The sequence below is a fragment of the Ranitomeya variabilis genome, chromosome 5, assembly GCF_051348905.1.
Source record: "Ranitomeya variabilis isolate aRanVar5 chromosome 5, aRanVar5.hap1, whole genome shotgun sequence".
In the NCBI taxonomy this organism is placed as follows: Eukaryota; Metazoa; Chordata; class Amphibia; order Anura; family Dendrobatidae; genus Ranitomeya; species Ranitomeya variabilis.
The window spans coordinates 335718107-335730223 of NC_135236.1; the positions used below are offsets into that span (position 1 = coordinate 335718107).

The following is a 12117-nucleotide window of genomic DNA, read 5'->3' on the forward strand; positions in this document are numbered from 1 at the left end:
GGCCCAGGAAATTCTCTTACTTCCCTGTTTAAGATTTAGGAATGGCTTTTTCCTTGATGCTTGTGCTTTCAGTCCAGCATTAAGTAATCGGCGATGTATTGTTCTATCCGACACCGAAACTCCTCCATCGTGAAAGAACTGGTTGAGTTCCTTGGCTAATGCTCTTCTGTTTTGCAAGGCTAACCTAACAATTCTTCTGTCTGTTTTTGGAGTTACTGCCTTTTTCCTTCCTCTTCCACTCTTAGTTTTGATGCTGCAACTATCAGCAAAACGTGAACACAGCTTTTGCACTCCAGAAGCAGTGACTCCACCACCCATCTTCCTAGCAATTTCTCTGAAACTCTATCCCTCCTTCCTCAAAACAATTGCCGTAGCTCTCTTTTTGGGAGACCAATCAGACCTCTTTGTGGCTGGCATGATTAAAGTCTAAAAAAAAATCATTCAGGAGTTTGTGAGCTCAAAATAGACATTTATGATTATTCAGTTAAAAAAATAAATTTAAATATTAATAAAATACAAGAAACAAAAATTCTCAATAGTTTGTAAAGAAATTAAATCTTGTAGGACCTCTACTGAAAGGATCAAGTGACGACTGTAGCTTTAAAACACTATTTTTAATTTAATGCGGACATAAAGAAAAGTTAACATATAACTAAAAATGTATGACTTTTACTCACAGAGAACGAAGTCCAGTATTTCTTGTCAAAATTATAAAAACTACCGACAAAATATCAAAAACAAGTCAGATTGCATGCCTAGGCTATAAATATAATTACGTAATCAAGCAAGTAAGATCGTTGATAGTTTCAGAAGCCTCGAAAATTATTAAAAACTTCAAGTGTATCCACAATTTTGGTCACTAGTGTATATAGAGTTATTACAGAGTGATCTAATTCAAGTGTTTATTTCTGTTAATGGTGATGATTATGACTTACAGCCAATGAAAACCCGAAAGTCATTATCTCAGTACGGTAAATTAGAATACTTTATAACACCAGCTTGAAAAATTATTTTAAAATCCGAAATGTTGTCCTACTAAAATGTATGTTCAGTAAATGCACTCAATACTTGGTCGGGGCTCCTTTTGCATCAATTACTGCTTCAATGCGGTGTGACATGGAGGCGATCAGCCTGTGGCACTTCTGAGATGTTATGGAAGCCCAGATTCTTTGATAGCAGCCTTCAGATCGTCTGCATTGTTGGGTCTGGTGTCTCTCATCTTCCTCTTGACAATACCCCATAGATTCTCTATGGGGTTAAGGTTAGGCACGTTTGCTGGCCAATCAAGCACAGTGATACTGTTGTTTATAAACCGTGTATTGGTACTTTTGGCAGTGTGGACAGGTGCCAAGTCCTGCTGGAGAATGAAATTTCCATCTCCAAAAAGCTTGTCAGCAGAGGGAAGCATGAAGTGCTCTAAAATTTCCTGGTAGACAGCTGCTCTGAGTTTTGTCTTGATAAAACATAGTGGACCTACACCAGCAGATGACATGGCTCCCCAAATCATCACTGATTATGAAAACTTCACATTAAACCTCATGCAGCTTGGATTGTGTGCCTCTCCACTCTTATTCCAGACTCTGGGACCTTGATTTCCAAATTAAATGCAAAATTTATTTTCATCTGAAACAACACCTTGAACCAATGAGCAACAGTCCAGTTCTTTTTCTCCTTGGCCCAGATAAGACGCTTCTGTTGTTGTCTATTGGTCATGAGTGGCTTGACACAAGAAATGCGACACTTGTAGCCCATATCCTGGATACGTCTGTGTGTGGTGGCTCTTGAAGCAATGACTCCAGTGGACTGCTGTCCACTCCTTGGGAATCTCCCCCAAATTTTTCAATGGCCTTTTCTTAACAATCTTTTCAAGGCTGCGGTTATCCCGATTGCAAGGCTGTGGTTATCCCGATTGCTTGTGCACCTTTTTCTACCACACTTTTCCTTCCACTCAACTTTCCATTAACCCCTTCCCGACCTGTGACGCCACGTAGGCGTCATGAAAGTCGGTGCCTGTGACGCCTATGTGGCGTCATGGAGGGATCGCGTCCCTGCAGATCGGGTGAAAGGGTTAACTCAAATTTCACCCGATCTGCAGGGACAGGGGGAGTGGTACTTCAGTCCAGGGGGAGTGGCTTCACCCCCTGTGGCTCTGATTGGCTGTTGAAAGTGAAACAGCCAATCAGAGCGATTTGTAATATTTCTCTTATGAAAACTGGTGAAATATTACAATCCTGCCATGGCCGATGCTGCAATATCATCGGCCATGGCTGGAAACCCTGATCTGCCCCCCCACCGCCATCGATCGCCTCCCCAGTCCTGTGCTCCGCTCCCCTCCGTCCACGTGTCCGCTCTCCCGTCCTCCTGTCCGCTCCCCCGTGCTCCGATCCCATCCCCCTGTGCTCCGATTCCCCCCGTGTTCCGATCCCTGATCCCCCCCTCATACTTACCGACTTCCCGGTGTCCGTCCGTCTGCTCCATGGGCGCCGCCATCCTCCAAAATGGCGGGCGCATGCGCAGTGCACCCGCTGAATCTGCCGGGCGGGAGATTCGTTCCAAATACATTTTGATCACTGTGATAAAACCTATCACAGTGATCAAAATAAAAAAAAATAGTAAATGAACCCCCCTTTATCACCCCCATAGGTAGGGACAATAATAAAATAAAGAAAATATATTTACTTTTATTTTTCCACTAGGGTTAGAACTAGGGTTAGGGCTAGGGTTAGGGCTAGGGTTAGAATTAGGGTTAGAATTAGGCTATGTGCACACGGTGCGTATTTGGCTGCGGATCCGCAGCGGATTGGCCGCTGCGGATTCGTAGCAGTTTTCCATCAGATTTACAGTACCATTTAAACCTATGGAAAACCAAATCCGCTGTGCCCATAGTGCGGAAAATACAGCGCGGAAACGCTGCATTGTATTTTCCGCAGCATGTCAATTCTTTGTGCGGATTCCACAGTGTTTTACACCTGTTCCTCAATAGGAATCCTCAGGTGAAATCCACACAAAAAACACTGGAAATCCGCGGTAAATCCGCAGGTAAAACGCAGTGCATTTTACCTGCGTATTTTTCAAAAAATTCTCACACGAATCCGCAACGTGGGCACATAGACTTAGGGTTAGGGTTGGAATTAGAGTTAGGGTTGAAATTAGGGCTAGGGTTGGAAATAGGGTTAAGATTAGGCTTGTGGTTAGGGTTATGGTTAGGGATAGGGGTGTGTTGGGGTTAGGGTTGTGGTTAGGGTTAGGGGTGTGTTGGGGTTAGGGTTGTGGTTAGGGGTGTGTTGGGGTTAGGGTTGTGATTAGGGTTATGGCTAGAGTTGGGATTAGGGTTAGGTGTGATGGGGGGTTAGTGTTGGAGTTAGAATTGAGGGGTTTCCACTGTTTAGGCACATGAGGGGTCTCCAAACGCAGCATGGCGCCACCATTGATTCCAGCCAATCTTGCGTTCAAAACGTCAAATGGTGCTCCCTCCCTTCCGAGCCCTGACGTGCGCCCAAACAGTGGTTTACCCCCACATAATGGGTACCAGCATACTCAGGACAAACTGGGCAACAACAATTGGGGTCCAATTTCTCCTGTTACCCTTGCGAAAAATTGCTTGCTAAAACATAATTTTTGAGGAAAGAAAAATGATTTTTTATTTTCACGGCTCTGCGTTATAAACTTCTGTGAAGCATTTGGGGGTTCAAAGTGCTCACCATACATCTAGATAAGTTCCTTGGGGGGTCTAGCTTCCAAAATGGGGTCACTTGTGGGGGGTTTCTACTGTTTAGGCACATCAGGGGGTCTGCAAACGCAAAGTGACGCCCCCGACCATTCCATCAAAGTCTGCATTTCAAAACATCACTACTTCCCTTCTGAGCCCCGAAGTGTGGCCAAACATTGGTTTACCCCCACATATGGGGTACCAGCATACTCAGGACAAACTGGGCAGCACCTTTAGGGGTCCAATTTCTCCTATTACCCTTGTGAAAATAAAAAATTGCTTGCTAAAACATAATTTTTGAGGAAAGAAAAATTATTTTTTATTTTCACGGCTGTGCGTTATAAACTTCTGTGAAGCACTTGGGGGTTCAAAGTGCTCACCACACATCTAGATAAGTTCATTGGGGGGTCTAGTTTCTAAAATGGGGTCACTTGTGGGGGGTTTCTACTGTTTAGGCACATCAGGGGCTCTGCAAACGTAACATGATGCCCGCAGACCATTCCATCAAAGTCTGCATTCCAAAACGTCACTACTTCCCTTCCGAGCCCCGACGTGTGCCCAAACAGTGGTTCCCCCCCACATATGGGGTATCAGAGAACTCAAGACAAACTGGACAACAACTTTTGGGGTCCAATTTCTCCTGTTACTCTTGTGAAAATAAAAAATTGAGGGCTAAAAAATAATTTTTGAGGAAAGAAAAATTATTTTTTTATTTTCACGGCTCTGCGTTATAAACTTCTGTGAAGCACTTGGGGGTTTAAAGTGGTCACCGCACATCTAGATTAGTTCCATGGGAGATCTAGTTTCCAAAATGGGGTCACATGTGGGGGAGCTCCAATGTTTAAGCACACAGGGGCTCTCCAAACGCGACATGGTGTCTGCTGACGATTGGAGCTGATTTTTCATTCAAAAAGTCAAATGGCGCTCCTTCCCTTCTGAGCCTTGCCGTGTGCATAAACAGTGGTTTGTGACCACATATGAGGTATCATTGTACTCAGGAGAAATTGCCCAACACATTTGAGGATCCATTTTATCCTGTTGCCCATGTGAAAATGAAAAAATTGAGGCTAAAAGAAATTTTTTGTTAAAAAAAAGTACTTTTTCATTTTTACGGATCAATTTGTGAAGCACCTGGGGGTTCAAAGTGCTCACTATGCATCTAGATAAGCTCCTTGGGGGGTCTAGTTTCCAAAATGGGGTCACTTGTGGGGGAGCTCCAATGTTTAGGCACACAGGGGCTCTCCAAACGCGACATGGTGTCCGCTAAAGATTGGAGCCAATTTTTCATTGAAAAAGTCAAATGGCGCTCCTTCCCTTCCGAGCCCTGTCATGTGCCCAAACAGTGGTTTCAGCCCCCATACGGGGTATCGGCGTACTCAGGACAAATTGTACAATAATTTTTGGTGTCCAGTTTCTCTTTTTACCCTTCGGAAAATAAAACATTTGTTGCTAAAAGATCTTTTTCGTGACTAAAAAGTTAAATGTTCATTTTTTTCTTCCATGTTGCTTCTGCTGCTGTGAAGCACCTGAAGGGTTAATAAACTTTTTGAATGTGGTTTTGAGCACCTTGAGGGGTGCAGTTTTTAGAATGGTGTCACTTTTGGGTATTTTCAGCCATTTAGACCCCTCAAACTGACTTCAAATGTGAGGTGGTCCCTAAAAAAATGGTTTTGTAAATTTCGTTGTAAAAATGAGAAATCGCTGGTCAAATTTTAACCCTTATAACTTCCTAGCAAAAAAAAATTTTGTTTCCAAGATTGTGCTGATGTAAAGTAGACATGTGGGTAATGTTATTTATTAACTAGTTTGTGTCACATAACTGTCTCGTTTAACAGAATAAAAATTCAAAATTTGAAAATTGCGAAATTTTCTAAATTTTTCTCCAAATTTCAATTTTTTTCACAAATAAACGCAAAAATTATCGACCTATATTTACCACTAACATGAAGCCCAATACGTCACGAAAACACCTTCTCAGAACCGCTAGGATCCGTTGAAGCGTTCCTGAGTTATTACCTCATAAAGGGACACTGGTCAGAATTGCAAAAACGGCCAGGTCATTAAGGTCATGCTTGGATACATCACTTTGTGAACAGCCAGCTTCTTCAGCAATGACCCTTTATGGCTTACCCTCCTTGTGCAGTTTGTCAATGACTGCCTTCTGGACATCAGTCAAGTCAGCAGTCTTCCCCATGATTGTGGACAATACTAAAACAGACTATATGACCTTTTTAAACACTTAGGAAGCCTTTGCAGGTGTTTTGTGTTAATTATTCTAATTTACTGAGATAAAGACTTTTGGATTTTCATTTGCTGTAAAGCATAATCACAAACATTAACAGATATAAAAACTTGAAGTAGATCACTCTGTTTGTAATGATTCTATATAATATATGACTTTCACTTTTTGTGTTGAAGAACTGAAATAAATTAACTTTTTGATACTATTCTAATTTTTGTGAGAACCACCTGTAAGTTCCTAATAAAAAAATTGTTATAAAAATTGTGCTGATGTAAAGTAGACGTGGTAAATGTTATTCATAAACCATTTTGTGTGACATGGCTCTCTGATTTAAGGGCATAAAAAATTTAAATTTTTGAAAATTGCAAAATTGTTGCCAAATTTCAAATTTTTTTCACAAATAAACGTAAGTCATACCAAAGAAATTATACAATTATCATGAAGTATATGTTGCAAAAACAATCTCAAAATCAGTGGGATCCATTTAAGCATGCCAGAGGTATGACCTCATAAAATGACAGTGGTCAGAATTTAAAAAATTGTCCTGGTCAGGAAAGTGGAAACATACTTTGCGGTGAAAGGGGTAAACTTCTGTTTCATATAATATTTATGCATTATGTTCATGACCAGCAATAAAATGTCCACTCATCCAAATAATCCAAATCCCAATTTTAATTGAAACTATAACTATGTAACAAAGGGTGAAAAGGGAGAGGAAGAAAGAAAGGTTTAAACCAGTGGTAATCCCTCCACCCCTAAAAATTCAGGGACCAGGGTGCACCTCCAATCACAGAATTGAGAAGTGTAGAGAAAGAAAGAAAAAAGGAGCAGGAGGGAAAAAAGGGTATAGATATATTCTACACCTGATCTGCAGTGTGTAAATCACATAGAAGGAGGCAGGCTTTATACAGAGGACCACCCTCCCCCCCCCTCCAGACCAACAACCAAACCCTAGCCTTAATTTAAGATAAAGAAAAAAACACATTTGAGTATATTATCTATATGAGTTTACTAACAGCAGTATTTTTAACCAGAACTGCCACTGATGTACAACTCTAGGGTGACAGTAAGTCAGCATCCCTAAATAAATTAATCAGCTTTACAAACTGATAAAATGAACAGTGAGAAATAAAGGGAGAAAAAAGTTCAGCCCTGGGGAGGAGGAGCAGAATCTCTGTCACTCCATCTTCTGAATTCTCCTCTGGATTAACACCTTGTTCTCCTTGTGGTTGCGGGGTGTTATCTAATTTAGGACCTCCAGGAAGGTCCAACCAGTCAGTTGATTAGATGAAAATAGCAGGGATCCCTATTTCCGAGGTGAAGGCTGCTATGTTGCTAGAGTAGTGAAAGACATGCAATGATCCAGAGTGACGAACTTGGACACAAAACAGAAATATCCAGGAGTATAGAATGTTGCATTGTCTTAACACCTCTAGAAGTGGTCTCAGAACCTTCTGTTGTTATAGCATGTGACGCGTTAGAGCTGGCATAAGCTGGACATGAGACTCCTGGTAGAGTATAGTGTCCATCTTACGAGCCTTGATTAGAATGCTTTCTTTGGCTATGTGCCCACGTTGCAGAAATGCTGCGGAAATGTCCGCAGCATTTCCGCAACTCCCCGCCGCGGGTAAAACGCATGCCGAATTCGCATGCATTTTCCCGCAAAACACAAGCGTTTTGCAAGCGTTTTTAGCTTGCAGAATGCTTGCGCTTTCCCAGTGATTTGAAGCATCGCTTGGAAAAGTGATTGACAGGTTGGTCACACTTGTCAAGCAGAGTGCTTGACAAGTGTGACCAACTTTTTACTATTGATGCTGCATCAATAGTAAAACATAGAATGTTAAAAATAATAAAAAAAATAAAAAATATGTTTAATCTCACTTTCTGACAGCCCCCGATCTCCTCAGGGGCACTCCCGGTACGTTCCGTTCCCAGGGATGCTTTGAGCAAAGGATCTTTGCGAGGTCACGGTCGCGTGACCGCGACATCATCCTAGGTCTTTCGCGCAATGCATCCCTGGGTATGTCATGAACAAACATGAGCATTCAATTGTTGTGCAGTAGCAGCTGTGTTTCAGTAGAAGTTACCCTCTGGTAATTGTTGCTTCTCCACTCTTATGGAAGCAGATTTAGCCTTATATGAGAATTCAGGAGACATAGTTCTCCATGTCTTCCCTGGTTGGGATAGCTTGTATGCGGTCTCTGCGATCCACCTACACTTTCTTACACTCTAGGGGTTCTTCTTGTAAACTCCCCCTGAGTGCCCAGGGGAAGAAGGGCGCAGTACTGCAGAGAAAGATCCCCTTTCTGGGGAGCTGAGAGTGTCTGCAGGTGGCTCTAATGCCAGCTTATGCAGGGAAAGTTGAGTGATATCTGAGCCGGATGAACAGCACTGGGACCCTTCCTAATCACAGGAGACACATCTAAGTGTTGGGGATGTGTGTCTTTCATCTGCCATCTTAGGAGGAGGAAGACTGTCCTGCGCAGCCAGTGAGGTACCTGGGGTATCCGAAGCCCCAACATCTAGGCGTTTGTTCTTCCCCAGTGGAGACAGTACCTGACCTGCAGGAGGTGAAGGAAAGAAGTGATGCTCCCATCGTTGGTCGTCAGGATGAGCGAGTCCTGGATAGGAAGAGCCAACGCCATTTTGGATCTCTCTGGAGTAGGAGGCGAAGAAGCTGAACTACTGAAAAAGCTGGTAATACTCGCTGTAGAGGGGCAGAAATTAGTTTGCAATGAATCTTTCCTCTGCAGGCATTGGCAATGTTTTGGCCAGTCTTGATGAGTCATACAGGATTTGGAGCCTGTCCAGGGATGGGAACAGAGAGACGTGTGACTCTACTCCTCCATATCCAGCCTATGCCCCCCCAACTTTTCTTTTATGACCAATTTAGATATTATTCTTCACGTGTGTTCCTTTAGTCCAGCAATATGTCTCACATTGCCCGCATCCTTTATGGTCTTATCTGTGTTTAGTATATATGGACAGCATGGTAGCTCAGTGGTTATCACTGTTGCCTTAGGTTCAAATCCCATGAAGGACAACATCTGCAAGGGAGTTTGTATGTTTTCCCCATGTTTGCATGGGTTTCTTAATGTACTGCGGTTTCTTGCCACACGCCATAGACATACTGATAGGGAATTTAGATTGTAAGCTCCAATAGAGACAGCTATGATAATGTATGTAAAGTGCTGTGGAATATGATGGATATAAGCAAAGCATAATAATATAAAAAAAACGTTATCTATTGTGTTTTTGTCTGTACTTGAACCCCTTGAATTATTAAGTGCTATGGAGTATGTTGTGCAATATAATGGTTATCATTGTCACAGAAAGTGAAATAAACAGGGCAGGAGAGATAAGTAGCATTTATCCTGTTTTTACCTGCAATAGCAATTGAATTTTTCATGTATTTGATTTTTGGTTTTAATAATTAAAAGTAAAGCTGTAGAATAGAAATAATGTGTTAATTCTCTTTTCGTTTATGCTTTTCTGAGGGCAGCTAATTTCGAGATACATACATACTTTTTTCGTGTGTAGACAATACAGCAGAGTATGTACATTTTATGGCAGCTGAAATGAATAGAAGTCATATGATAGAGAAATGTAATAGATTATTTCAGTCTCCAGGAATAGATTGCAAAACAGAGTACAGCCGCCTCCACCAGATCCTAGGAAGTGACAGGGGAGATGCACGCAGGGCCTTATCTATGTGCAGGGTTGACATTCTGCTTTATCTAGGCTTCCAGCAGTACAATAGAGCTGTTGAAAAATGATTTTAGTTGTGAATTCACTTGGGAAATTCTCAAGAGAATCTTAAAATATTGGTAGGTAATCTTTATTTAATAGAAAAGTTCACATTTTCGTATCTAGATATCTTTGTTACTTATACATGTTCTGTGGAATCAAATACCGTACATAATTGCACCAGTAACTATACATACAAAATCTCTACTTTCACAAAATACATTTTCCAATCATTTGGTTTGCTAACAGAGTTACTCCCTAACAAGCATATTTTCCCTTCTTCACAGATGATGGAAATGCCTAAAATTTCTGAGGTATGTACAACATGCGGATATTTAATGTCCAAGCATGGCACATGCTGTGAAATGTTTCTATGTGCTTCTGCTTCTATATTTGCATGGCTTGTTGTTGAAATCCTGTGGTTTGACAGTGTTAGCTAATTTGTACATTTTACGTGTCACAGCTTTTATAAACGCCTGGCCCTAATGGAAAGTATTAATATATCGTTATAAAGAAAATTACTTTAAAGTTATCTGATAAACCCCTTTCAATATGCCCTTTGAAGAGATGGGGTTGAAGGCTTGGAACTCCCGTTCCCTTCCAATAAGCCACAGTAAAAAGGTCTTGGAAAGAGTAGCTCTAGGATACTCATTTAACTACACTCCTAAACATTGAAATTGCATTCCAAACGGAAAATTCATGGAATAATGAACAATAATAATATTTAAATTTATAATAATAAATATGAATAATAATATCACAGAATCGATAAAGATGTTAATGATACACAATTGATGAAAAGATGGAAACAGAATTTTCAAAACATCTCGATATATTCAGTGTAAAATACAAGCACCATGCACAGAAATACAGGCACTTACAAGCCATGGCATGCTATTTATTAGTGAGGTTGTTAATTGTTGTCTGAGGAATGTTACCAAGATCAATGCACTTGAGCACACAAATGATCAAGATTTGCTGGCAGTTCATTCATTTTGCCATCGCTGACCAATAACAACCCAGATGTGCTCGATGGGAGACAAGTCCGGAAATGCTACAGGCCATGGCAGCAAGGTTAGGCCACGCAGGCTGTTCACAGTAGCATGAACAATATGCAGCTTGGTGTTGTGTTGAAAAATGGCTCCTGAGACGCTTTAAAGAAATGGCCATACCACTGTAACGTCAAACTATTAGTGTACCTGAAATGAAGACTATAGGAGACCAGCTATCATGCAGTATGCCCCTCATCAGTTATTCCAGCAGATGGAACGATGTTGCGTTCTCTTGTGAAGGCCTCTTCATTGAAATGCCCAAATGGTCCTATCGAATTCAAAGAATAGCCCGTGGTGATCGATTCTGTACCTCAAGTGAAATTAGATGTCACATTCAGCTTAATGAGTCAAACTATGTGTACAGAAACCATCAGAAGGCATTTGCACAACACCTTGAGACAGACATCCAGCTACAGGTGTACCATTGACTTCACACCATACCTTTAAAAGGACTACCATGGTGCAGAGCAGAACAGCAATAAAGGCTGAAATGGAGAGCTATCGTCTTTATCTATCATTCATGTATTGATAGCCAGATGTTGCTCTGCAGACCACGGGAGAAATGCCATTAAGAGGCCACATATTGTTGGTGTTTCTGTGAGCATCCTGCTTGGCCTAAATGTTCTACCATGACCTACAACATCTCCAGACTTGTCTTCCATCTAGCACATCTGGAAAATCACTGGTCAACGATTGCAAAAAGAGCTGCAAAACATTCCACAGAAAACCATTAATAACCTCATTGATAGCATATGCCAAGGCGTGTAAGTGCATGTATTTTTGCTTGTGAGACTCATACACAATAATGAATAAATCGAGATGTTTTGAAAAAATGTTTTAATCATTTAGATACCATTAACATGTCTATTAATCCTTTGATTTCCATATTTCTAAGACTTTTCTTTCTTGGTGTTGCAGTTTCAATGTTGAGGAGTGTATTTAATACATACATTGCTCAGTAGTGCTGCATTTCCACTGCGCCAGATTGGCTGTTAAAGGGAACCTGTCACCACGTTTTTGGAAGATGGGATAAAAATAGCGTTAAATAGGGGCAGAGGTGGGCGTTACATTAGTGTGTGTGTTATGCGTTTATTACCCACCTAAGTTGCCGAAATAACTTTGCAAAGTCTCCGTTTTCGCCTGTCAATCAGGCTGGTCAGGTCGCATGGGCGTTGTCTTCCCCCAGATTTGGCGTAGTTTTCCGTTGGTGGCGTAGTGGTGTGCGCATGCCCAAAGTCCGGAATCCTCTTCCAGGGGATTTAAAATAGCGCGGTGTTCGTTATTGCATTGGTGATCGGTGGGCGCGGCCATCTTCCTTTGGCCGCGCGTGCGCAGAAGCGGCGCTCTGCTGGCCGCGGCTTCAGGAA

General features: G+C 41.6%; 1 protein-coding gene across 3 annotated transcripts in view; it reads left to right on the forward strand.

Moving 5' to 3' along the window:
- The window catches only part of LHFPL3 (LHFPL tetraspan subfamily member 3), a 98474-nt gene that overhangs the window by 49099 nt on the left and 37258 nt on the right, over window positions 1-12117 (forward strand). For 2 of the 3 annotated variants that reach the window (XM_077264745.1, XM_077264743.1), the window contains exon 3: window positions 9986-10012. The exons of the other annotated variant lie outside the window; for it this stretch is intronic. In XM_077264745.1, coding sequence (XP_077120860.1) covers window positions 9986-10002 — 17 coding nt within the window. In that variant the 3' untranslated portion in view covers window positions 10003-10012. The remainder of the gene's footprint in view (window positions 1-9985; window positions 10013-12117) is intronic. 3 annotated transcript variants of the gene reach the window in all.